At 62.1% G+C, this 26228-nt stretch overlaps 2 protein-coding genes across 22 annotated transcripts in view; one reads left to right on the forward strand and one right to left on the reverse strand.

Annotated features, from left to right (window-relative positions):
• The window catches only part of PKD1 (polycystin 1, transient receptor potential channel interacting), a 48441-nt gene extending 25541 nt beyond the window's left edge, over positions 1-22900 (forward strand). The window contains exons 15-46 of one of the 4 annotated variants that reach the window (XM_081257072.1): positions 340-3959; positions 4188-4337; positions 5815-5958; positions 6047-6326; positions 6399-6612; positions 6696-6867; positions 7182-7334; positions 8074-8218; positions 8429-9049; positions 9314-9470; positions 9646-9898; positions 10002-10197; positions 11748-11918; positions 11998-12141; positions 12237-12447; positions 12547-12673; positions 13747-13994; positions 14205-14389; positions 14473-14566; positions 16994-17083; positions 17479-17591; positions 17673-17875; positions 17951-18145; positions 18556-18695; positions 19118-19230; positions 19480-19627; positions 19753-19878; positions 20135-20309; positions 20389-20679; positions 20753-20887; positions 20962-21267; positions 21363-22900. In XM_081257072.1, coding sequence (XP_081113198.1) covers positions 340-3959; positions 4188-4337; positions 5815-5958; positions 6047-6326; positions 6399-6612; positions 6696-6867; positions 7182-7334; positions 8074-8218; positions 8429-9049; positions 9314-9470; positions 9646-9898; positions 10002-10197; positions 11748-11918; positions 11998-12141; positions 12237-12447; positions 12547-12673; positions 13747-13994; positions 14205-14389; positions 14473-14566; positions 16994-17083; positions 17479-17591; positions 17673-17875; positions 17951-18145; positions 18556-18695; positions 19118-19230; positions 19480-19627; positions 19753-19878; positions 20135-20309; positions 20389-20679; positions 20753-20887; positions 20962-21267; positions 21363-21836 — 9794 coding nt within the window. In that variant the 3' untranslated portion in view covers positions 21837-22900. The other 3 variants (XM_081257074.1, XM_081257073.1, XM_081257075.1) reach the window with 3 other exon arrangements.
• Positions 22901-22910: 10 nt separating this feature from the next.
• The window catches only part of TSC2 (TSC complex subunit 2), a gene marked incomplete at its 5' end in the record, with an annotated part of 38084 nt that continues 34766 nt past the window's right edge, over positions 22911-26228 (reverse strand). For all 18 annotated transcript variants that reach the window (XM_081257085.1, XM_081257084.1, XM_081257087.1 and 15 more), the window contains 6 exons: positions 22911-23286; positions 23436-23534; positions 23624-23715; positions 23785-23863; positions 24986-25125; positions 25325-25511. In XM_081257085.1, coding sequence (XP_081113211.1) covers positions 23116-23286; positions 23436-23534; positions 23624-23715; positions 23785-23863; positions 24986-25125; positions 25325-25511 — 768 coding nt within the window. In that variant the 3' untranslated portion in view covers positions 22911-23115. The remainder of the gene's footprint in view (positions 23287-23435; positions 23535-23623; positions 23716-23784; positions 23864-24985; positions 25126-25324; positions 25512-26228) is intronic.

Genomic DNA, 26228 nt, shown 5'->3' on the forward strand with positions numbered 1-26228 from the left:
TTTGAAATTCCAGAAGCCCCACACACAGAAATGCAGAGTAAACAGTGGTTCCCCTATGATCTCAGCCCTGCACCTGTGCCTGCCCTGTCACCCCAAGGGCAGTCGTGCCTGGAGACGGTTGCTCTTCATCTTTCTGCCTCAGCCCTGCGACTCGCCCTGTGCTGAGAGCACCTGGGCCTGGGTCCAAGGGCGTTCTCTGTTCACGTTAGAACTGGGGCCCTGCTTTGCGCCTCACCCCCACCCCAGGCCCCTGCCCACAGCACAGGGTTAGGAGGGGTTCTGCTGAGTAGGTGGTGGCGGTGGCCCCGGCCCCTTACCCATTCTGGGCCTGTCTGCCAGGTGAATACAACCTGACCCTGCTCGTGTCCAGTACCTTCGAGAACCTGACGCAGCAGGTGCCTGTGAGCGTGCGTGCCACTCTGCCCACCGTGGCCGTGGCCACGGGCAGCCGGGTCCTGGTGGCTGGCTGGCCTGTCACCTTCTTCCCGCACCCGCTTCCCTCGCCCGGGGGTGTCCTGTACACGTGGGACTTCGGGGATGGCTCCCCAGCTGTAACACAGCCCCAGCCAGAGGTCAACCACACGTTTGCCTCGAGGGGCGCTTACCACATCCGACTGGAGGTCAACAACACGGTGAGCAGTACAGTGGCGAGCATCAGTGTCCGTGTCTTCGAGGAGCTCCGTGGCCTGACCGTGAGCCTGAGCCCAGCCGTGGAGCAGGGTGCACCCGTGGTGGTCAGCGCCACCCTGGATTCGGGCGACAACGTCACATGGACTTTCGACATGGGGGACGGCACAGTGCTCGTGGGCCCTGAGGCCACGGTAGAGCACGTCTACCTGCGGGCGCAGAACTGCACAGTGACCGTGGGTGCGTCCAGCCCCACTGGAAACCTGGCCCAGAGCCTGCCCGTACAGGTCTTCGTCCTGGAGGTGCTGTGGATCGACCCTACGGCCTGCATCCCCACCCAGCCCCACGCCCAGCTCACAGCCCACGTCACCGGGGACCCTACCAACTACATCTTCGACTGGACCTTCGGGGACGGCTCGTCCAACACGACCGTCCGGGGAGACCCGACAGTGATGCACAATTTCACACATAGCGGTACATTCCCCCTGGCGCTGGTCCTGTCGAGCCACGTGAACAAGGCGCATTACTTCAGCAGCATCTGCGTGGAGCCTGAGGTGGGCAACATCACCGTGCGGCCCGAGAGGCAGTTCGTGCGGGTCGGGGACGCAGCCCGGCTAGTTGCCTGTGCCTGGCCCCCATTCCTCTACCGCTACACCTGGGACTTCGGCACTGATGATGCCGCTGCCCGCGTCGGGGGCCCTGAGGCCACATTCACCTACTGGGACTCAGGTTCCTACCTGGTGACGGTCACCGTGTCCAACAACATCTCAGCCGCCAACGACTCGGCGCTCGTGGAGGTGCAGGAGCCTGTGGATCTCACAGGCATCAGGGTCAATGGCTCCCACGTGCTGGAGCTGCAGCAGCCCTACCTGTTCTCTGCTGTGGGACGTGGGCACCCCGCCACCTACCTGTGGGAGCTGGGGGATGGCGGGCAGCTCCAGGGCCCTGCGGTCACCCACGCCTATAGCAGCACAGGCTGCTTCCCCGTCAGGGTGTCCGGTTGGAACGAGGTGAGCCGTGGGGAGGCCCAGCTGAATGTCACCGTGCAGCAGCGTGTGCGGGGGCTTAGTGTCAACGCCAGCCGCACAGTGGTACCCCTGAACGGCAGCGTGAGCTTCAGCACCTCCCTGGAGGCGGGCAGTGATGTGCACTACTCCTGGGTCCTCTGTGACCGCTGCACACCCATCCCTGGGGGCCCCACCATCTCCTACACCTTCCGGTCTGTCGGCACCTTCAACATCATTGTCACGGCTGAGAATGAGGTGGGCGCAGCCCAGGACAGTATCTTCATCTATGTCCTGCAGCACATCGAGGGGCTGCAGGTGGTGGGCGGCGGCGGTAGCTGCTGCTTCCCCACCAACCGCACGCTGCAGCTGCAGGCCACAGTCAGGGATGGCACCAACATCTCCTATAGCTGGACCGCTCAGCGGGACAGTGGCCTGGCCCTGGCTGGCATCGGCAAAGCCTTCTCGCTCACCGTGCTCGAGGCTGGCACCTACCACGTCCAGCTGCGGGCCACCAACATGCTGGGCAGCGCCTTAGCCAACCGCACTGTGAACTTTGTGGAGCCTGTGGGGTGGCTGGCCGCCGCCGCCTCCCCAAACCCGGTGGCTGTCAATGCAAGTGTTACCCTCCGTGCTGAGCTGGCTGGTGGCAGTGGCGTCACTTACACCTGGTCCCTGGAGGAAGGGCTGGGCTGGGAGACCTCAGAGCCATCCACCACCCACACCTTTCCCAGCCCTGGCCTGCACCTGGTCACAGTCACGGCCAAGAACCAACTGGGCTCAGCCAACGCCAGCATTGAGGTGGCTGTGCAAGTGCCTGTCAGTGGCCTCAGCATCAGGACCGGTGAACTGGACTGCAGCTTTGTGGTGGCCAGTTCCACCGTGCCTTTCTGGGGGCAGCTGGCCTCGGGCACCAACGTGAGCTGGTGCTGGGCCGTGCCAGGTGGCAGCAGGCATGGCCAGCACATCGCCGTTGTCCTCCCAGACGCTGGCACCTTTTCCATTCATCTCAACGCCTCCAATGCGGTCAGCTGGGTCGTGGCCACACACAACCTCACGGTGGAGGAGCCCATCGTGGGCCTGGTGCTATGGGCCAGCAGGAAGGTGGTGGAGCCCGGGCAGCTGGTTCACTTTCAGATCCTGCTGGCCGCCGGCTCGGCCGTCAGCTTCCACCTACAGGTCAGCGGGGCTGGCCCCGAGGTGCTCCCTGGGCCCCACTTCTCCCGCAGCTTCCCCCGGCTCGGGGACTACACGGTGAGCATCCAGGCTGAGAACCATGTAAGCCGGGTGCAGGCGCAGGTGCGTGTCTCGGTGCTGGAGGCCGTGGGTGGGCTCCAGGTGCCCGACTGCTGTGAGCCGGCCATCGCCACGGGCACCGAGAGGAACTTCACGGCCCGGGTGCAGCGGGGTTCCCGTGTTGCCTACGCGTGGTACTTCTCGCTGCAAAAGGTCCAGGGGGACTCGCTGGTCATCCTGTCGGGTCGCGATGTCACCTATACCCCCGTGGCCGCGGGGCAGTTGGAGATACACGTGCGAGCCTTCAACGAGCTGGGCGGCGTGAACCACACGCTCGTGGTTGAGGTCCAGGACGTCATTCAGCACGTGGCGCTGCGCAGCAGCCGCTGCTTCACCAACCGCTCGGCCCACTTCGAGGCTGCCACGAGCCCCAGCCCCCGGCGTGTGGCCTACCACTGGGACTTTGGGGACGGGGCCCTGGCAGAGAACACGGAGGTTCCCTGGGCGGCTCACTCCTACCTGCAGCCTGGGGACTACCGTGTGGAGGTGAATGCCTCCAACCTGGTGAGCTTCTTTGTGGCGCAGACCACGGTCACCGTCCACGTGCTGGCCTGCAGGGAGCCCGAGGTGGATGTGGCCCTGCCCCCGCAGGTACTTATGCGGCGCTCCCAGCGCAACTACCTGGAGGCCCACGTCGACCTGCGCGACTGCGTCACGTACCAGACTGAGTACCGCTGGGAGGTGTACCGTGCCACCAGCTGCCAGCGGCCTGGGCGCATGGCCCGGGTGACCCTGCCCAGTGTGGATGTGAGCCGGCCCCAGCTGGTGGTGCCACGGATGGTGCTGCCTGTGGGCCACTACTGCTTTGTGTTCGTGGTGTCATTTGGGGACACACCGCTGGCACGGAGCATCCAGGCCAATGTGACAGTGGCCCCTGAGCGCCTGGTGCCCATTGTCGAGGGTGGCTCCTACCGTGTGTGGTCGGACTCTCAGGACCTGGTGCTGGATGGGAGCAAGTCCTATGACCCCAACCTGGAGGACGGTGACCAGACGCCACTCAGCTTCCACTGGGCCTGCGTGGCCTCGACGCAGGTCAGCCACATGGCGGGGCAGTCGTCCTCCTGATCCCCCTTAGGTCGTTTGTGTGAATGAGGCTGGCAGGCTCTTGGGTCCGCTTGATATGTCTGAGTGCCTGGTGGGCTCGATCCCAGCAGGGGGAGGGGTCTTCCCAGCCGTCCCCGGGCCAGGCTCTAATTGGAGGCAGGCCTAGGGTCTCACCCCCGTGCACCCCCCCAACCCCGGCCCTGTTACGGACTGCAGAGTGAGACTGGCGGGTGTGCGCTGAACTTCGGGCCCCGTGGGAGCAGCGTGGTCACCATCCCCCGGGAGCGTCTGCAAGCCAGTGTGGAGTACACCTTCAACCTGACCGTATGGAAGGCAGGCCGCAAGGAGGAGGTCACCAACCAGACGGTGGGTGCTGCCCTGGCCCAGGCCTGGGTGGAGCTACTGGCCCCCAGGGTTGGGGGGACTGCCAGAGAGGCTGAGTGCACAGGGTCCCTGCCCGTACATAGTACCGAGTACCCTTTTTTTTTTTTTTTTAATTATCTTTGGCTGCGTTGGGTCTTTGTTGCCACGCGTGAGCTTTCTCTAGTTGCGGTGAATGGGAGCTACTCTTCGTTGCGGTGCGCAGGTTTCTCATTGTGGTGGCTTCCCTTGTTGCAGAGCACAGGCTCTAGACATGTGGGCTTCAGTAGTTGTGGCACACGGGCTCAGTAGTTGTGGCTCACAGGCTCTAGATAGAGCACAGGCTCAGTAGTTGAGGCACATGGGCTTAGCTGCTCCGCGGCATGTGGGATCTTCCTGGGCCAGGGCCCGAACCCGTGTCCTCTGCATTGGCAGGCAGATTCTTAACCACTGCGCCACCAGCGAAGTCCCCCAGCACCCATTTTTAAGGTTTTTTTTGTTTTTTTGTTTTAGTGCTTCTAGAAGCTATTGGTTTTAAGTCATTATTACTCTTGATGCTAATTCTACTTAACAAGATGCTCCTCTGGCATTGCTTTATTCCAAAAAGGCCATAGCTGTGCACAAAGCTTAGAGGTACAGCACAGGCCCTAGTGGTTTGTGAGAAATTCACTGTCCCCGCAGCACTGAAGACCAACAGCGAGGAGACACATCCCTTCCCCAGAGCATGGTGTCCCCTCCCTGAATGGGGAGGGCCTGTTCTTCCCTGTGTGTGGAGCACGCTCTCTCTCCCAACCTAAGCCGCCAGGTGGTCAGGACCACGTATGCTTGGCCCCATGGCACCACTCCTGCTGCTGTAACAGGAGTGGGTGCATCAGGCCCTGCTGGTGCCCTGGATGGGGTGTCCGTCCCCCGTGCCAGGTTTCTGCCCGGAGTGACTGTCTGGGGCTGTCTGATGTGGGCCCCGCCCCCAGGGCAGAGAGCAGTGGGAGGCTCAGATGGGGCTGCGCTGAGCTATGTTTGTCCTCACGTGGACACTCGTCCATCCGTACCTTCGTGCCTCTGTTTATCCGTTTGTGGCCGAGCACCTGTCAAGTGCCTGCTGTGTGCCAGGCCCAAGATCGGCCCGGGGTGCTGCAGAAAATAAGCCCATCGTGGTCTGCGCTTCATTAAATTCCCTCCTCCTCCTATCCTCCTCCCCTGTCTCTCGCCAATCCTAGGAGTCACAAAACGACATAAATATCCTGGGTGAGGGCTGAGCTCATGGCCCCACAGAACCTGGGCTTTGGGCTGACTTAGGAGTTGGCTGGGTCTGAGAGGAGCAGGTGGGAGGATGGCAGGGGCAGGGGCCCTGCTCTTCCATGGGTTTCACTACCACCCACCACACGGGGCAGACTCAAGGGTCTGGGCCTCAGGAGCAGAGCCCCAGTCTGGAGGCTCCTGGCCAGGGTGGGCATGCCTCTCTCTAATCCTGCCCGGCTTCCAGGTGCTGATCCGGAGTGGCCGGGTACCCATCGTGTCCTTGGAGTGTGTGTCCTGCAAGGCGCAGGCGGTGTACGCAGTGAGCCGCAGCTCCTACGTGTACCTGGAGGGCCGCTGTGACAACTGCGGCGGGGGCTCCGAGCGCGGGGTGAGCAGGGGGCCCCGGGTGGGGACCAAAGGTGGGGGGCCTGGGGGAGACCCGCCCCTGAGCACCTGCGATCTGGGTGCCCCCTCAGCTCTGGGCCGCGCGCAGCTTTAGTAATGAGACACTGGTGCTGGACGAGACAACCACGTCCACGGGCAGTGCGGGCATGCGGCTGGTGGTGCGGCGCGGCGTGCTGCGGGACGGCGAGGGCTACACATTTACGCTCACGGTGCTGGGCCGCTCGGGCCAGGAGCAGGGCTGTGCCTCCATCCATCTCGCCCCGAACCGCCCTCCACTGGGGGGCTCCTGCCGCCTCTTCCCGCTCGAGGCCGTGCACGCCCTCACCACCAAGGTGCACTTCGAGTGTGTGGGTGAGTACGGCCATGGGGCCCTGGTGATGGGGGGCACGTGGGGACCCCGCTGATGCCCTGGGGGGCCCACAGGCTGGCAGGACGAGGAGGATGCGGGTGCTCCACTGGTGTATGCCCTGCTGCTGCGGCGCTGTCGCCAGGGCCACTGCGAGGAGTTCTGTGTCTACAAGGGCAGCCTCTCCACCTATGGGGCCGTGTTGCCGCCTGGCTTTGCGCCCCACTTTGTGGTGGGCCTGGCTGTGGTTGTGCAGGACCAGCTGGGTGCTGCCGTGGTCGCCCTCAACAGGTGAGCCTGTGCCCGTGAAACAGGGCCTGGCCGGGGGTGGGAGGGGGGCCCGCCACCTGTTCATCCACAGCCTCTGCCCACAGGTCTCTGGCCATCACCCTGCCAGAGCCCCCCAGAGAGTCCCCCGACGGCCTCCCAGATCTCATGCCCTGGCTGTACAGCCTCACAGAGAGCACGCTGCCTGGGCTGCTGCGCCAGGCCGACCCCCAGCACGTCATCGAGTACTCACTGGCCCTCATCGCTGTGCTCAATGAGGTCAGTGCGGCCAAGGAGCCCCTCCTGCACTGGCCTCTGTGCTGAGGGTGGCCCAGACCCCCTCTCCTGACCAGGGCCTCGGCACCACTCCTGCTCCCAGCAGCACCCACTTGCGGGGCCCTCCCCAGTGCCAGGCTGCCTCCTCCTCGTGCCCTTAGCCCCCACGTGGGGTCCTGGGGAATGCCCCTTTGGCCCTTGACACAGGGCTCGAGTCGCCACTGGTGTTAGCCAGCAGCCGAGATGCCTGCCCTTGGCTGGCCTGCGCTCTGGGCGGGACTGCCCATCTCCTGCTGATGGCTCCCCTGTGCCTGCAGTACGAGCAGGCCCTGGCCATGGCGGCAGAGTCAGACCCCAGGCGGCAGCTGCGCGCCCAGATACGCAAGAACATCACTGAGACCCTGGTCTCCCTGCGGGTCAACACCGTGGACGACATCCAGCAGGTTGCGGCCGCCCTGGCCCAGTGCACGGTAGGATGAGACACAGGCCCTGCGGCAGCCCTGGACCCCCAACCCTGACGACCCGAGAGCTCCTTTCCTAGCCAAGTCTGTGTGTCCACGTGCCTGTTCTCAGCTGTCCCAGTGTGAGCCACGGGTGCCCCCCAGGGTGACCCTGCAGGGGTCCAGGGCACAAGGCCCAGGTGTGGGGGTGGGCGAGGCTGTTCTGTGCTCTTACCTGTGAGCCTGTGGTTACACCTGACCCTGCCACCCTCGCCTAGGACTCAGCAACCGGGCAGGGCTGGGCTCTGTCTTGACGGCGGGGGGGACTGTGCTCAGGGTGGCAGGGGATTGCTGCCCAGGCCTTGTGGAGGAGAAGGGAGGGGAAGCTCTTCTGGGTGGGGGTCGCCCTGTCTGTGACATGGCTTACTTGGCTGTGTGCATGGCCGGAGTGGCCAGTGGGGCCACGTTACCTTGAACTCTGCCTGTGTGTGGGGAAGAGCCACTGAAGGGCTCCTGGCAGAGATGCCCATGGGTGTAGCCGTGTTTGGCATGGATTTTCCAGCTGCAACATGAAAGGTGGTTTGGAACGGCTCCACAGAGGTGGGGAGGCCGCTGTCACAGAGACTGCTCCAAGAACACAGCGAGCATGACGGAGCCAAGCTGGGCTGAGGGGCAGAAGTGGCAGGGGGAGCTGCTGCTGAGTGGCCCCCACCTGGCCTGGGTCAGCTGGGCTGGAGTGGGGCTGCACATGGTGATGGGCTCCCTGCAGGTGTCCAGCTGGGAATTCGTGTGCCGCTCGTGCCTGAAGAAGACACTGCACAAGCTAGAGGGCATGATGCGCATCCTGCAGGCTGAGACTGCTGCGGGCACCGGGACGCCCACTGCCATTGCCGACAGCATCCTCAACATCACAGGTGTGGGCGCCTGCTGCTCCCTGGACCTCTCCCCCACCCCTACCTCCCTTCTAATCTCTGCCCCCCACCAGACCTCTCCCCGCAACCTCTCCCCCAACCTCTCTGCCACCTCTCCCCCCACCAGACCTCTCCCCCAACCGGGCCTCTCCCCCCGACCTTTCCCCATGACCCCTCCCCCCCACTTCTCCCCCTAATCTCTCCTATCCGTAGGCGACCTCATCCACCTGGCCACCTTGGACGTGCAGGGCCCACAGCCCTCGGAGCTGGGGGCAGAGCCGCCGTCGCTACTGGTGGCATCCAGGGCCTACCAGCTCTCATCGGCCCTCATGGGCATCCTCATGCGCTCCCGTGTGCTCAACGAGGAGCCCCTGACCCTGGCGGGTGAAGAGATCGTGGCACAGGGCAAGCGCTCGGATCCACTGAGTCTGCTGTGCCAGGGCGACGCCTCGGGCCCTGGCTGCCATTTCTCCATCCCCGCAGCCTTCAGCGGGGCCCTGTCCAACCTCAGTGATGTGGTGCAACTCATCCTCCTTGTCGACTCCAACCCCTTCCCCTTTGGCTACATCAGCAACTACACTGTCTCCACCAAGGTGGCGTCCATGGCTTTCCAGACACAGGCCGGCACCCAGATCCCCATTGGGCAGCTGGCCTCAGAGCGCGCCATCACCGTGAAGGTGCCCAACAACTCAGACCAGGCTGCCCAGGGTCACCGCATCCCTGCTGGCTCCGCCATCGTCCAGCCCCAGGCCTCAGTCAGTGTCGTGGTCACCCCCGAGAACAGCAACCCCGAGGCTGGGCTTCACCTGCAGCTTACTTTCATGGTGCTGAACGGTGTGTGGCATGGTGGGGCCCTCGGTGGGCGGCCTCCTCTTCCCTCCTGTGGCCCAGCCTATGTGGGGCAGTGGGGTGGCCAGGTGAACAGGTATTTCTCGCGGGCACCCCCAACTCGTGGCCTTTGGTAAAGTCTCCTGCTTCATGGAGCCCTGGGGGCCTCACTGGAGGGCAGCGGGGCAGCTGGGGAGGGCTTCCGGGGTTGTCCCCTGGGGTGTGTGAGCTGCCCGGGCAGGGGTCTGAGCCTGCACATGCCACCTGCAGAGCACTACCTGCCGGAGGAGCCTGAGCCCTACCTGGCCGCCTACCTGCACGCTATGCCCTGGCCCAACGAGCACAACTGCTCCGCCAGCAGGAGGATCAGCCCGGAGGTCCTGGCAGGCGACGACCACAGGCCTTACACCTTCTTCATCGCCCCGGGGTGAGCACGTCCTGCCCTGGACCTGGGAGCAGTGGGACTTGTTGGCAGGGTGGGGCTGGTCTCTGAGGGCAGGTGGACATGATCGGATCCGTATGTGTCAGGGCCCGAGGGCTCCCCATGGGGTTTGGGGAGCGGGCCAGGCCAGGTCTGGCCATGATACCCCCAATTCTCCCAGGACCAGAGATCTGGGTGCGAGCTACTACCTGAACCTGACCAGCCACTTCCGATGGTCAGCACTGGAGGTGTCCGTGGGTCTGTACACGTCCCTCTGCCAGTACTTCAGCGAGAAGGAGATGGCATGGCGGACGGAGGGCCTCGTGCCCCTAGAGGAGACCTCGCCCAGCCAGGCTGTCTGCCTCACCCGCCACCTCACCGCCTTCGGTGCCAGTCTCTTTGTGCCTCCCAGCCATGTCCACTTCATCTTCCCCGTGAGTGGTGCTGCATCCTTGGACTGCTGGGGAGCCCCGGCTCCGCCCTGAGCAGGTGAGGGCTGGGCTGCACCCCTGGGGCCTGATGGCTCTGTCTCCCTAGGAGCCAGCCTCAAGTGTGAACTACATCGTCCTGCTGACGTGCACTGTGTGCCTGGTGACCTACGCGGTCACGGCTGTGATCCTGCGTAAGCTGGACCAGCTGGACGTCAGCCGGGTCCGCGTCATCCCGTTCTGCGGGAAGGGGGGTCGCTTCAAGTATGAGATCCTGGTCAAGACCGGCTGGGGCCGGGGCTCAGGTGAGGGGGGCCGCCTTCCTGATGGGGACTCTTGTAATAGAGGGGTGGCTTCCAGCAGGGGTTTGGGTCACCATGGCTATGCCAGGCAGCAGCTCGTTCATCTGCACAGCGACCTGTGGGCATGCAGTGGGCTCATAGTCCCTGTGGGCAGCTGCTGACGTGCGCAGCCGGGTGGAACAGCCTGACGATTGGTGTGGGAAATGATTATTAAATGGTAATAAGTCGTCCTGGTGAAAAGATTGTTTTCAAGACATCAAAATCTCTTGAATTTTGGTTAAAAATGTGGAAAGAAACGTGATGATGTGGAGTTAGTACAGTGTAACAAAGCGTTAGACGCTGAGAACTAAAGTGCCTTATTTCTTTGTGGGAAACTTACCAAGAGTAGTTTGAGCAGCGCTTGCCTTCTCATCTGTAATTGCCACCTGAGGGGGCATCTTTGTGCCTCGGCCAGCGGACACTTTGCTGCCGACCTCTTGTTGTGCTCTCCTCACTGTGAAGTACCTCTGAGAGTTCTTTCCACGTGAAGTTTTTGCCGGCATCCATTGCTATGTGACGTCTTCATCCTTTTTGTCGCAACCATTGCTCTCACTCATGTTGGTGAGTTTGCTGTCATCAACGGCCTCTCCAGAGCCCCTGGGGCAGCGACAGTGGCCCCGTGGTCGGCTGTTTCTTTAGTCGTGTGTTTGCCTTTGATGCAAAGTTCGCTTCCTTGGTACCATTTTTCATTTCTTTGCTGTGCTTTCATCTTTGTCACCGGGTTCTCTCTTTTATTTTTTTAATTTTTTTTGGCTGCGTTGGGTCTTCGTTGCTGCTTGTGCAGGCTTTCTCTAGTTGAAGTGAGCAGGGGTCTACTCTTCATTGCAGTGGGTGGGCTTCTTTCTCATTGTGGTGGCTTCTCTTGTGGAACATGGGCTCTAGGTGTGCAGGCTTCAGTAGTTGCAGCACGCGGGCTCAGTAGTTGTGGCACACGGGCTTAGCTGCTCCATGGCATGTGGGATCTTCCTGGCCCAGGGCTCAAACCCGTGTCCTCTGCATTGGCAGGTGGATTCTCAACTACTGCGCCACCAAGGAAGTCCCTCTCTTTTATTTTTAGTTTTTAAATTTTTTTCTGGTCCTCTGCGTTGATGACGCACTTTTATAAAACGTCGTGTAGGTTTATCACTGGGGACATGGGGCAACTCTGCTGTGCACTTGGTGGTCCGTGAGGGGACTGAGAGGTGTATGGTGACTGGTCACCAGCAGCCTCTGGGAGAGGTGACGTCACCCATCAGGACATGCATCCCTTGTGTAGCGGACTGAAGACTGGCAGCCACCTTCACGTTCCACGCTGTTACTCGCAGTTAAGGCACCAACACAACTGGCATTTGAATTGTGTCACTGGGGGCCATTCATTTAATGGTTTGAGGCGACTGAGATCCGTTTGTATCAGAGCCGCAGGGCGAGGGCTGCCTGTGCCTGTCAAAGGAAGGTTGTCAGGGCAGACTCGCCCGGGGTCAGTGTCTGGTGGGCGGCAAACCCAGAGTCCTGCCCCCTGTCCCTCCATCCTCCAGGGACCACAGCTCATGTGGGCATCATGCTGTACGGGGCGGACAGCCGCAGCGGCCACCGGCACCTGGATGGGGATGGAGCCTTCCACCGCAATAGCCTGGACATCTTCCAGATTGCCACCCCACACAGCCTGGGCAGTGTGTGGAAGATCCGCGTGTGGCATGACAACAAAGGTCTGGGGGCCCCGCTGCTGCCGCCCCCACCCCGCTGCTGCCCACCCAGCCCTGACCGCCCTGCCCCTCCCCTCTGCAGGGCTGAGCCCCGCCTGGTTCCTGCAGCACGTCATCGTCAGGGACCTGCAGAATGCCCGCAGCACCTTCTTCCTGGTCAACGACTGGCTGTCAGTGGAGACAGAGGCCAACGGGGGCCTGGTGGAGAAGGAGGTGCTGGCGGCAAGTAAGGCCCTGCCCCGGTGGCGGGCCATAGGGTGGGGGTGGGGGGCTGGGGCGCCTGGCCCTGGGATCTCCTGAAGCCCTCCTGTCCCCGCCCAGGTGATGTGGCCCTGCAGCGGTTCCAGCGCCTCCTGGTGGCCGAACTGCAGCGCGGCTTCTTTGACAAACATGTCTGGCTCTCCATGTGGGACCGGCCACCTCGGAGCCGCTTTACACGTGTCCAGCGAGCCACGTGCTGCGTCCTCCTCATCTGCCTCTTCCTGGGTGCCAACGCCGTGTGGTACGGTGCCGTGGGAGATGCTACCTACAGGTGGGTGCTGTGGGGGTCAGCACGCCCTCCCTCTGCCCAACCCCCAACCCCTCCTGCCCCACCCCCCAAGCCGGCCCCGTCTCTCCTCTCCTGCCACAGTGTGGGGCCCGCGTCCAGTCTGATCCCACTGAGCATCGACACCATCGCCGTCGGCCTGGTGTCCAGCCTGGTTGTCTACCCCATCTACCTGGCCATCCTGTTCCTCTTCCGGATGTCCCGGAGCAAGGTGGGTGGGGCTCCTGGAGCATGGGCATGGCTGCCCCTGCCGAGGGCTGTGCTGTTCAGTATGGCAGCCAGAGAGGAGTCAGGAGCCAGGGGAGAGATGCAGGGTGTCAGAATCAGGAGTGAACAGGGGTCACTGCTGACACCACGGAAGCAAACAGGACTGGCTAGGGAACTGGCTGATGCCCATGTCTCATAAGAAAGGGTCATACACCATGACAAGTGGCATTTCCCCCAGGAACCCAGAATGGACATCCTTAGCTGTATGTGGCTGGGTTTTTTTGAGGGGGGGCGGGGGGGGCGGTTTAATTTTTGGCCATGCCACAGGGCATGCAGGATCTTAGTTTCCTGAATAGGGATCAAACCCACGCCCTCTGCAGTGGAAGCACGGAGTCCTAACCAGTAGACTGCCAGGGAATTTCCCATATGTGGCTGTTTTTATACGTGTGTGTGTGTGTGTGTGTGTGTGTGTGTGTGTGTGTGTATTTTTTTCTTTTTGGCTGCCTTGGGTCTTCATTGCTGCGCACAGGCTTTCTCTAGTTGCAGCGAATGGGGGCTACTCTTCGTTTTGGTCCATGGGCTTCTCATTGCAGTGGCTTCTCTTGTTGCGGAGCATGGGCTCTAGGTGTGCAAGCTTCAGTAATTGTGGCACGCGGGCTCAGTAGTTGTGGCTCATGGGCTCTAGAGCGCAGGCTCAGTAGTTGTGGTGCACGGGCTTAGTTGCTCTGAGGCATGTGGGATCTTCCCGGACCAGGGATTGAACCCGTGTCCCCTGCATTGGCAGGCGGATTCTTAACCACTGTGCCACCAGGGAAGTCCCTGGCTGTTTATATTTAAGTTGATTAAAATTAGATAAAATGAAAACTTCAGCTTCTCCATTATACCAGCCACACTTCAGGTGTTCTGTATTGGCATGTGGCGAGTGGTTCCTGTGATGGACAGTGTAGGTGTAGAATGTGTGCATCTAGAACATTCTCCAGGACATCACTGCTCTAGACTCTGCCTGCCAGGAGCGAGCATGCCTCCCCACAGCAGGGGCCCAAGCTGCCTCCCACTGACCGCCTGCCTCTCCTGCAGGTGGCCGGGGGCCCGAGCCCCACACCAGCAGGGCCGCAGGCGCTGGACATGGACAGCTACCTGGACTCATCTGTGCTGGACAGCTCCATACTTGCCTTCCCGGGACTCGGTGCTGAGGTGCGGGCTCCCCAGGGCCTGCCCGGATGGGGTCGTGTTCTGGGCAGCCTGGAATCAGGTTTCCTCTGTGCTTCTCAACAGGCCTTTGCTGGACAAATGAAACACGACTTATTTGTGGAGGATTCTAAAAGGTGGGGGTCCCTAGAGGAAGCGTGAGCCGTTTCTCCTGTAGGTCAGCTGCGCCTCGCATGTGCCGCGTCACGTGTCCTCGTCCGTGTGTCGTGGGGCTGTCCCGGGAGTGTTTGCTCAGCAGCCCCGCATGTCCATGTGTGACGGGACTTGGGTTGGGTATGTGTGCAGACGCGTCTTCCGGGCTCCCCTTGCTGACCTGTCGCCTGCAGCCTGGTGTGCTGGCCATCCAGCGAAGGCACCCTCAGTTGGCCAGACTTGCTGAGTGACCCGTCCGTCATGGGCAGCACCCTGCAGCGGCTGGCCCGGGGCCGGATGGGCCGCACGCCGGGCCCAGAGGATGACAGTCTCTCCCTGGTCAGCCCCTCCTCACCTGCCAAATACTTCTCAGCTTCAGGTGGGTGAGCAGGGGTGGGGAGGGTGGTGTCCCCCAGCTCCCCCCAGGAAGGCTTCAGGGCTGACACATTTTGCTCCCTCCAGATGAAGACCTGATCCGGCAGATCCTGGCCGAAGGGGCTGGCAGCCTGGTCCCCACCCAGGACACTCAAGGAGAAACGGACCTGCTCGCGGGCCTGTGAGTGCCCAGCTCCTGCGGGTCGTGGGTAGCAGGGAGCCCAGCCAAGTAACCCTGCTCCCTGTCTGGGCCTGCCCTCATGCTGTCCAGCCAGTGTGGGGCTGGGGCGAAGTTGTTAGGCCTCAGAATCCCTCATCTGTTGAAAGACCTCGTGGGGTCACCAGGGCCCAGCCAGTGTTCCCTTTAGGGTGGCAGGAGGGAGGGATGTTTGAGTAACAAAACGTCACCAGTGTGAGGCTGGCAGGACCTGCCGTGACGCGGGGTCGTTGCAGGCTTTTAAATAGCTAATGTTTTTCCTTTCGACACTATTTCAATTTCATGGTTTTTCTTCTCTTTTCTTTTTTTTTGGCCGCACGGTGGGGCTTGTGGGATCTTAGTTCTCTGACCAGGGATTGAACCTGGGCCCTGGCAGTGAAAGTGCTGAGTCCTAACCACTGGACCGCCAGGGAATTCCCTTCAGTTTTATGTTTTTAAGAATGTCTCAACTTCTTGGCTGGTTTCCAATTTAGTAACAAAGATTCACATAGAATTACCTCATACCTCTTTTCTCATCTGTATCTATTTTAATATCCGTATTTCCATTCCTTTTAACTCTTCTAATTTTCAAGCATCCAACAATTACTGAGATACACAAACTTTCCCAGAACACAGAGAAAAAGGTAAAGCTTCTCAATTCGTTTAACGAAGACAGATAACCATGCCATGATGGAATTTTAATGAAGGAATTGCCAATCAATTTGGAAACCTATGCTATGAGGAAGCCCTGATAGTAATTAGCAGCTGACCACCCCACCATCTCCAGCCCAGAGCCCTCCCTGACACCCAGGTCCAGACATCCACCTGTCAGTAAGCAACTTCTCCACATGAGTGTCCAGGGCAGCACAGACTCGCACAGCAACATGAGATGTCTCAGGAAAGGGCAGGTGCACTCTTGGACTGACCAAGACAAAACTCTTGGATTCATTCTTGACTCTTCTCTTTTGAAGTACTTCCTCACACGAGCCTTTAACAGATGCTGTCTGCTACTTTCCAGATTCGGAATCTGACCTTCTCTTCACCTGCCCTTGTACCTTCCATCCAAACATCATCCTCTGCCTGGACCATTCCAAGGCTGACTCAGCAGAGTCCTGTTCCTCCCTTACAGCTCACCTTCCTTCTCCCTGCAGCAGACCCTGCCACTGCCCTCCTGGGGTGGAGAGGGGGGCACATTGGTATGGGCTGTTGGTGGGAGGCCTCAGCTCTTCCCCATCTGGACCTCAGCACTAGGCTGCTTGAGTGTCCTCACAACATGGCGACCAAAGTGAGTGGTCCAGGAGAACGAGGTGGAAGCCATAGTGTCCTTTGTGGCCCAGCCCCTTATTCACACACAGTCATTTCCACAGTATCCTCTTGGTTAGGAGGAAAGCATCACTGGGGCCATCCCGCAGGTGGCCTGCTGCACAGTCCTCATGATGCTCCCCCAACCACACCTGATCTGGCCCCACCCCCTCCCTGTCCCTCTCCTGCCACCTCCGTCACCCACTTCCTTTGGCTATGGCTTCCCTTGCTCTTCTGTCCTCATCTTTTATATTTGCTGCTCCCTCTGTCTGGAGGGTTCTTCCCAAGACAGGAGCCTCATGTTCTACTTCCTTCAGGTCTCCTCTCAGATACTTCCTGATCAGAGCCTTCCTTCCTGCCCCGTGTAAATAATGTAAAAGGCATGGGAACGTGGGTGCGTGCTCGTGCAGGGCAGAAACAGGCCTCTGTCTCCATGTCCTCCCCTGCTTCGCTTATGCTTTCTCTCTGCTTCCCCCACCAGCACGTGCACATGACACGCACACGGACTGTGCTCTTGTCTCTCAGTGCGTAGAGCAGGGCCTGGCATCTAGTTAGGGAACATGACGTCATGCTGGTTGTGACCGAAGGAATCAGTGAACCCAATCAGACATAGCCTTTGCTCTCCTGCAGCTTAGAGTCAAGTGTCAAACTCTATGTATTCTAGCTGAACCACTGATCCCAATACGACTTGTTTCTATCTGCATGTAAAATATAAACACACGTAGAGAAAAAGGACTAGAAATAACTATTAACACTACTGTTCCTTGCATGATGGAAATCTACTTTCTACAAATAATTTATGCTTCTTTTATAATCAGAAAAGTCCATTTCAAGAAAAAATTGTGTCCTGTGTATTCATGTCTGTTCTCTCTGGGCTGTCCCACCTCCAGAAGCCATAATGCCTTTTATTCCCTGGGAGATGCACAAAACCAGAAAGGTTCGCCACCACTCAGCAGCAGGCATGTCTGGAGGCCCATTCATTCTCTTCAGGGCACAGCTGTGCAGACCCGCCGCTAAGTGTGTGCGCTTTGTCCCCAGTTCGTGGCTGTCACCGTCTTGCTTCCCTCTTTTCTTTCTCCCTCTCTCTCCTCTCTGCTCCGGCTCCCGTAGCTGCCCTCTCTCTGTAGCAGCTCTGGAGCCCGGAAAGTCAGGTCGGGTGGCGCCGGGAGAGACAGGCAGCTCGGCATGTGAAAGACACACGTACGTTTCCTTGTCCAGAAGCCGGTCTTGGGTTTCGTGTACAGGGAGGCCTGGTTTGCTGGCATAGAGATCAGGCTGGGGGACAAGGCTGGAGGCTGGATGGTGACGCTGTGGGGGGCGATGGCTGCTGGAGCGGTGGCAGGACGGAGGGGCAACAGGTCACAGCGATGTGAGGTGAGGACCGGGTCCCGGAGGAGGTGACCTGGTCCCTCCCCAGAGTGACCAGTGCTGTTCTGGCCTCCAGCACCATCTCTACCTGGCTTGTGGCAGTGTCCTCTCTCTCCATGGAGCAGGAGAAGGGAATGCACAGGCCCAGAGAGGTGGGCTGGCCGCGCCTTGGGTGGCATGTGGGCCAACAGGTGAGTGCTGGCTGCTCCCCTCTGCCTGTGCCTCAGGTGCAGTGTCCCTGGTGAGAGGAATCAGACGCTGATGCTGCCAGGGGAGAGGGGGCTGCCCAGCCCGAGCCTGACGTGGGAGCAGCCCCAGCCGGCAGAGCTGTCCAGGACAGGTGCGCTCCCGAGTCCCCAGGTTGGCCCTCCCCACCCCTTCCTCTGCGCTGCTGGTGACCTGTCTGTGTCTGCCTCCCCAGGGCTGGTGGAGGGTCTGCGGAAGCGACTGCTGCCGGCCTGGTGTGCGCCCCTGGCCCACGGGCTCAGCCTGCTCCTGGTGGCTGTGGCCGTGGGGGTGTCAGGGTGGGTCGGCGCTGGCTTCCCCCCCAGCGTGTCTGTCATGTGGCTCCTCTCAAGCAGCTCCAGCTTCCTGGCTTCGTTCCTCTGCTGGGAGCCACTCAAGGTAAGTGGGATGCAGGGGGGCCAGGCTGCCAGCCTCTGGCACCCACGGGCCCCTCTGATGCCAGCCCTGGTCCAGGTCCTGCTGGAAGCTCTGTATTTCTCGCTGGTGGCCAAGCGGCTGCACCCTGATGAGGATGATACGCTGGTGGAAAGCCCGGCAGTGACGCCCGTGAGCGAGCGTGTACCCCGCGTGCGGCCGCCCCATGGCTTTGCGCTCTTCCTGGCAAAGGAGGAAGCCCGAAAGGTTAAGAGGCTGCACAGGATGCTGAGGGTGAGCTCAGGCCACGCAGCCAGCGCCTGCCCTGCCTCTCTGGCCTCCTGGCCAGGGCAGCATCTTCCAGGAGGTCCTGCCTTTCTCAAAAACCTCACCTGCACCCTCTTTCTGACCACCAAAGGCCCTTTAGCAGGTGGTATAGGGCTCTGCAGCCCCCGCCCCAACTCCCTCCCATCACCTCCTGGCCCATCCTGCCCAACTCAAATGCCTGCTCCTTCCTGGCCTCACTGGGCCCTGGTGCGGCTCCTTGGCCTTCACGGACCACGTCTGCCCCCAGGCCTGGCTCTTAGCACAAGGCCCCCTGGCTGTGGGCACTTTGCTGCCCAGCGTCCGGAAGCCCTGCTCTGTCACGGGTGGGGCGGGGGCAGGCTGGGTTCGGCTGACTCCGGGTCATCCCTGCCCCCCAGGGCCTTCTGGTATACATGTTCTTCCTGCTGGTGACGCTGCTGGCCAACTATGGGGACACCTCGTGCCACGACCATGCCTACCGCCTGCAGAGTGCCATCAAGCAGGAGCTGGACAGCCAGGCCTTCCTGGCCATCACCCGGTATGGACGCCCCGATATTCAGGCACAGGTCTGTCTTCTTGGCCAGGGTGGTGCTGATGCTGACCAGGGTCCACCTTGATCCCACCCTTGGTCCAACCCAGCCCCTAGGAGATATTGGGAAGTATACCTCAATACATTTTCGGTTGTCAGAACTGGAGTGGGTGTTGCTGACAATGGGTAGAGACCACAGATACTGCTCAACACCCTACGTGACCAGGACAGCCCCACAATAGTGTTATTGGCTCCTGAGTGTCGGGAAGCCCAGGCTGAGGAACCAGGTTGTGCCTCGTCCCCTGGGGTAGCACTGGCCGCCTACCCCTGGCTGGGCTGTGGCTGCAGTAGCAATGCTGTCTGGGCCTCTGACCTCTGGTGGGCACTGGAAGCTGAAGGATGGAGCATGTGACTCTGTCTGGTGTGGTCAGGTCTGATGAGTTCTGGCCGTGGATGTCCCACGTGCTGCTCCCCTACATCCACGGGAACCCGTCCAGACCAGAGCTGGGGCCCGCACGACTGCGGCAGGTGCGGCTACAGGAAGGTGAGCTGGGGAGGGGCACCCTGGCACTTACCCATCCTTTTTTTCAAAGAGAAGTCTTTGGCCAGGGTCTGGTTCCAACTCCCTTAGCTGGGTGACCTCAGTGTCTCGATGTGTAGGTGAGACAGTGACATCTGTCTTCTGGGTTGCTGGGAGGGTTCGGTGAGGTCCCATGGAGCTCAGCCTAGGAGGCTGGTGAACAGTCAGTGCTCGTGGTTTGGCCGGGCTCATTCCCCAGCCCTCTGCTTTCAGCGCTCTGCCCGGACCCGCCTGGCTCAAGGGCCCCTACGTGCTTAGCAGCCTCAGGTGGCTTCAGCACCAGCGACTACGGCATTGGCTGGGGGAGTGCTGCCCACAACGGCTCTGAGATGTGGGCCTACTCGGCGCCGGACCTGCTGGGGTGAGCACGGAGGGCAGGTCAGGGTGCCCAGGGGGCAGGGGGAGCTCCCCAGAGGAGCCCCTCGTTCCAGCCCACTCCCAGGTTCTGCATGGTGCCGGCTCTGACACTGTCCTCCTCCCTGGCAGCGTCTGGTACTGGGGCTCCTGCGCCGTGTATGACAGCGGGGGCTACGTGCAGGAGCTGGGGCCCAGCCTGGAAGAGAGCCGCGCGCAGCTGGGCTTCCTGCAGCTGCACAACTGGATCGACAACAGGTGGGCGCCCTGCCCTCAGCCCCCTCCCGACCCCCGCCCACTGTGCACATCGGTCACATCTGCGGGCCGGCTCACTCCCACGCCCAGCTTCCGCTGCTTCCGATCATCCCCTGAAGGAGCCCAGAGAGCCCGCCTGCAGCCCCGCGCCTCACCCTCCCCTCAACACCTGCCCCCAAGCCTCTTCTGCGAACCCATTGGCTTCTCCTGGCGCGTCCCCTTCCTTTCCACCCCGTCTGACTCTGGGCCCTCCGCGCAGGAGCCGTGCAGTGTTCGTGGAGCTCACGCACTACAGCCCGGCGGTGGGGCTGCACGCCGCCGTCACGCTGCGCCTGGAGTTCCCGGCGGCCGGACACGCCGTAGCGGCGCTCAGCGTCCGCCCGTTCGCGCTCCGGCTCCTTAGCGCCGGCCTCTCGCTGCCGCTGCTCACCTCGGTAGGCCCCGCCCCGGCCCCGCCCCGGGCCCGGATGGTCCCGCCCCGGTCCTGACCCCTCCCCGACCCCGACCCCACAGGTGAGCTTGCTGCTGTTCGCTGTGTACTTCTCTGCGGCTGAGATGCGCGCCTGGCGCAGGGAAGGGCGTGCACGCGCCACGCGGCCTGGGACCTGGGCGCGGTGGCTGCTGGTGGCGCTGACGGCGGCCGCAGCGCTGGTGCGCCTGGCCCAGCTGGGCGCCGCTGACCGCCAGTGGACCCGCTTCCTGCGTGGCCGCCCGCGCCGCTTTACCAGCTTCGAGCAGGTGGCACAGTTGAGCGCCGTGGCCCGCGGCCTGACCGCCTCGCTGCTCTTCCTGCTTTTGGTCAAGGTGAGTGTTGGGCCAGTGTGCCGGGGTGAGCCGGCGCTGGCGGGGTCGGTCGGCTGATGCCCTCTGTCCACAGGCTGCCCAGCAGCTGCGCTTTGTACGCCAGTGGTCGGTTTTCGGCAAGACGCTGTGCCGGGCCCTGCCAGAGCTCGTGGGGGCGGCCTTAGGCCTGGTGGTGCTCGCCGTGGCCTACGCGCAACTGGCTGTCCTGGTAGGTGCCAGTGGGGCCATCGGAGAGGGTGGCTTAGCCCAGGCCGCGCCTCACTCATGCCACCTTCCCCACAGTTGGTCTCCTCCTGCGTGGACTCACTTCGGAGTGCTGCCCGGGCCCTCCTGGTGCTGTGCCCCGGGGCTGGGGGTCCTGCCCTGTGCCCTGCGGAGTCCTGGCGCCTGTCCCCTGTGCTGTGCACGGGGCTCTGGGCCCTGCGGCTGTGGGGTGCCCTGAGGCTGGGGGCAGTCCTCCTGCGGTGGCGGTACCACGCTCTGCGTGGGGAGCTGTACCGCCCAGCTTGGGAGCCGCAGGACTACGAGATGGTGGAACTGTTCTTGCGCCGGCTGCGCCTCTGGATGGGCTTCAGCAAAGTCAAGGAGGTGGGTACGGCCCAGTGGGGGGGAGAGGGACGCACCCTGGGCCCAGCTGAGCCCAGGGCGCAGCCGGACTGACCGAGCCCCTGTGCCGCCCCCAGTTCCGCCACAAAGTCCGCTTTGAAGGGATGGAGCCCCTGCCCTCCCGCTCATCCAGGGGCTCCAAGTCTTCTCCGGATGTGCCCCCACCCAGCGGAGGCTCCGACGCCTCCCGCCCCTCCACCTCCTCCAGCCAGCTGGATGGGCTGAGCGTGGGCTTGGGCCGGCCAGGGCCCCGAGGGGAGCCCGAGCCTGAGCCCTCCCGTCTCCAAGCCGTGTTTGAGGCCCTACTCGCCCAGTTTGACCGACTCAACCAGGCCACGGAGGATGTCTACCAGCTGGAGCAGCGGCTTCAGAGCCTGCATGGCCGCAGGAGCAGCGGGCCCACAGCCTCACCTTCTCCTAGCCCCTCCCCAGGCCTGAGGCCAGTCCTGCCCAGCAGCCTTGTCCGGGTCAGTGGAGGCGTTGGCTTGGCTACAGGCCCCAGCAGGGCATCTCTGCGGGCCAAGAACAAGATCCACCCCAGCAGCATTTAGCCCCAGGGGATCTGGGCTCATGCCTCTTCTCTGGGGTGGGCCTGTGGCTTCACTCTGGCCCCTCAGAGCCAGAGCAGACACCACTCAGTATTATTACCTTCTGCCACCCTCAAGGTTTCGGGCCAGGCAGAACAGCTGCACGCAGGTCCCCCAGAGAGCAGGCAGCATTTGTCTGTGTCTCTCTGTGGGCTTCAGCACTTTAAAGAGGCCGCGTGGCCAGCTAGGACCCAGGGTCCCCTCCCCAGTTCCCTGTGGGAGGACACAACAGTATTGGACTGAGTGCCCGGCCTCTGAGATGCTAATTTATTTCCCGAGTCCTCAGGTACAGCGGGCTGTGCCCGGCCCCACCTCCTGGGCAGACATCTCCCCCTTGCTAAGGATCCAGGCTATGGGGGATGGAACCTGCACCTCCTGTCATCCTCCCCCCTAAATTATTACCTCCTCTGTCCCCCTGCTGAGTGCATTCACCTCCAGCTGCCGCTGTGTGTCTATTGTCTGTCAGTAATTTATGTGGGGTTAAAATGTATATATTTTTGTACGTCGCTTTATTTTTCAATAGGGCCAAGGGGCCTGGTGGCTGAAACAGCCTGTGCCCACTGTCACCCACCTTGAGGGGGGGCTGGGACTGCAGAGCTGGCCTCCCTCCCCAGACACCTGCTCACACGGCTGGGGAAGCAACAGCCACTTCTTGGCTCCAAGTCTGGCCTTGGGCAGGTGCTGGGCAGAGAGGGCGGTTGGAGGGGCACAACCACCCCAGGCCATTCTTGTCACCAACATGGCCTTATTCTCCTCCCCTGCCCAGGCCTGCTGGTGGGTCTGGGTGAGGGGCAGCATCAGTGCATGGCACGGGGCCCTAGGGTGGGTAGGGGGAAAGATCTCTCCCCGGGGGCTGGCTCCCGGGCCAGGGGAGGTGAGCATGACAGTGCACGTGTGAGGCTTTCCTGAGGGCAAAGCCCCAACAGCAGCCTGACAGGCCCCCTCCCCACTCCAGTGGGCATGGCCAAAGCTACAGCCTTGATCCCACTCCACCCAACAGACGAAGTCAAATAAATGAGTTGACTGACCGTTCCAGTGTCTGTGTCCACTCTGGTGTCTGTGTCCAAGCGCACAGGTGGGCCACACCAGCACTTTATTTGCACAAATAACCACCCAGTGTGCCTCACGGGGGCAGGGAGAGTCCGGCAGCACGGCTGCTCAGGTGACAGCTGGGGGAGCCCAGGCACGTGCTCAGCATCTCAGAGAAGTCCCAGCGGGACCAGGCACCAGCCCCCGTGCAGCCTTACACGAACTCAGTGAAGTCATCCACAGAGGAGACAAGGCGCTTCCGCTGGCCTGTCTCATAGGTGGGCGTGGGCTCAGCTGGGGCCTGCGCGGGGGCCTTGGCGTGGCCGGGAGGGTGAGTCTGCATCAGGGGCAGGCTGGCGTTTGAGTAGTGGGCTTCCTCACGGATCTGAGGGAGAGGGAGCTTCGGCAGCAAGTCCAGAAGGGGTGACGCACGCTCCCCAGGCTGGATACCAGCACCCCCAGTCAGCCGTCATGTCTCTGAGGGAGCGCCCCCCACCCCCAATGCCCAGCGTGCCCACGGCCCAACCTCCCTACCCGGTGGCGGAGCCGCTTGATGTGGCGGAGCCTGGCAATCCACTTGGAGGGATAGGTGTCAGTGGGGTTGGAGCGGCTGTGGTGCACCTGTGAGGCCATCTGGGGTGGGGAGGGCAGAACAGTGAGCCCGGCACAGGTGGCGCCTGTAGGCCTGTCCCACCCACCTCCCAGGGGCCACCTCTGCTCACATTTGCGTGCAGGGCCATCTGACGGGCCACGAAGGGCAGGTTTCGGTCGGACACGATCTTGGCCACGCTGGTGTCCACGAGGCCCTCCATGTCTGGGGGGAGACAGCACTCACGTGGGGCTCAGAGCCCCGGGCGCCTCCCCACCTGGCCCCGCACCTCACCTTTCCTGCACTGCAGCGACACCAGGTTGCACTCATAGTCCAGTGGGGTGATGATCACGTGGACAAAGTTGAACTGGCCCTGCCCGGACAAGAGCAGGGGTCACCCCAGCACCAAGGGCCACTTTCTGCCACCCCACACTTAGCCCAGGAGGGCAGCAGGCCCGTTGGTTAGACGCTCGCTAACTCAGCACATGTAGCCGCCACCTGCACACCCACACTTACTCCTCATCTGGCCTGGGGGCCACCACCCTGTCACCCCTCTACTGCCTCACCTACAGCCTGCATAAGCCAGACGGTCGTACAGCTCCCAATCCCTCCACACTGCCCAGGGTTTCTGTGCTGCCCAGCAGACACCTGCCTCACTGTTGGCTGAGAGCAGCATGTGGAGCTCTGCAAGTTCCTGGGCTGCCCAGGATGGCACACGGAGCACCCACACCTCGGGCCCCTCCGAGGTTTCCTCCCATCCATGTGTGTGTGCGTGTGTGTGTGCATGTGCCGTCGCCCTCCCCCCTGCAACAGCTCTACAATGCAGGAGGCCCACTTCGGCCTCCCCAGACACTCCTGCCTCTACCAGAGTCTCTGCCCCAAACCCCTGGGGGTCTGTGTTCAGTGACCTCCTCCAAGGCTGCTCAATGCCACTCAGAATAAATCCCAACGCCCCTGAGCACTGGCACCTCAAACCCTGGGCTGCGCCAGGCACCTGCCCACTCGGCCTTGCAGCTCGTCCACACGTGGCCACCCTGTGACAAGCCACCTGCATTGAGCCTGCCTCCTCCCCGCAGGACCTCGAGCCCCAGCGACCTCCTCTAGGAAAGGGGGTGATACCAGACCCAGCCCAACCGCTGAGCGACGACATGAGGGACGGACTGGGGGACAGGGCTCAGGGCTGTTACAAGTAAACGCTGCGTACCCGCCACCTGCCGTGCACCCGCCAAGCACAGTCGCACAAAACCCACAGCAGCGCATGGCTCCAAGAGGAAACCAACGGGTGTTGTCCTCATCAGAGGAGAGGACACGGCCCAAGTGGGGGGCCCGCCACCTCAGGGGGGTACAACAAGCAGGTCGTGTTGTCACCAACGCTGACCCAGCGGAGCCCGCTATCTCTGCTCAACACAGAGCAGGGGGCACTTCCCCAGAGAGATGCGGCTTCCAGCCTGGGGCCCAGATCCATGCCCACCTGCCCTTTGGACCCCTTGCTCACTTTGATGGTGCCGAGCTTGAAGTCCTCGCCGGAGTCGTTGTAGACAATGGACACGAAGTCGTTGCCCAGGTGGCGCTTCTTGTCACAGCGGTGCTTGTCCACGTCCTTGGTGGGCATCAGGGTGGCAATGTGGAAGACGGCTGCGGGGCGGAGTGGAGCTGAGCGGGGTGGCGCCAACACAGGCAGGATGCCAGTGAGGGCTCCTCAGGCTGAGGCTGGGGGCCAGGACAGGTGGCAGTGGGTGCAGCCCTCAGTGCCCCTGAGAGGAGCGCTAGGTTTCTCCGGAGGCTCCTGAGGGCCCGCAGGAGCCAGGAGGAGCGGGCTGGGGAGGGCACACACCTTGCATGATGTCGTCATGCCAGCAGTAGGTGAACTGGCCGTCCTCGCCGCACACGTCCAGGCCGCCCAGGTACACCTTGTCCGGCTGGCAGTCCTTGAGCTCGATGAGCTTGCCCAGCCCCGTAAGGAACTCCGTGTACCTGTAGGAGCCATGCTCATTGGACAGGATGGCGAGCTCACTGTTGCTCTGCAGGGAGACAAGCGGGGCACGGTGGCACCTGCTCCCAGGCCACCCCCCAGCCACATGCTGCCCCTCCCTGGCTCTCAGGACCCCAAGGGCTTATTGCTGCTGGGGACCCAGAGGAGGAGTGACTGGTGTGGCTGGGAAGACAGCCCCACTTCTGCCATCAACCCGACTCAGGGCGAGGAAGCTTCATTCCCATCATTGGCCAGGTGTGTCACCCCGCTCCCCCACTCTCTCGTAACTAGCCTGTCACTAAACTGGGCCAGCTCAGCTTCAGAACACACCCAAAGCCCTCGGCACCCCTCTGTCCCTGCTCCTCCAACCTGCCTCTCACTCCACCCACTGCCCCACCTCTGCCCGTTCTCAGCCTCAGCCAGAGGGTGCTTTTGAGACTCAGGTCGAGTCAACTTGAACCCTTCGCTTGGAACCACCTGAGGCCCTCCCGTCTCACTGGGTGCTGTGAGTCCCTGCCACAGCCCCACTGCTTCCCGCCCCCACCGCCCACGCCCCGCCCGGCACCCCTCCCCTCTGTGCCGGTCCAGGAGCGCACTATGCCGCCCCCACCTGCATGCGCGCTCGCCTCCCTCACTTCTTCCAGGTCTGCACTCCATGTCACCTCCCTCGGATCAGCGACATGAAAAGCGTGCCGTTCACACCTGTGCAGGCTCCCTGGACCCGCCACCTCCTCCTCCTCCTCGGTCCTCGCCACTCCGTGCACCA

The sequence above is a fragment of the Mesoplodon bidens genome (genome assembly GCF_964165515.1).
Source record: "Mesoplodon bidens genome assembly, chromosome: 15".
Lineage (NCBI taxonomy): Eukaryota > Metazoa > Chordata > Mammalia > Artiodactyla > Ziphiidae > Mesoplodon > Mesoplodon bidens.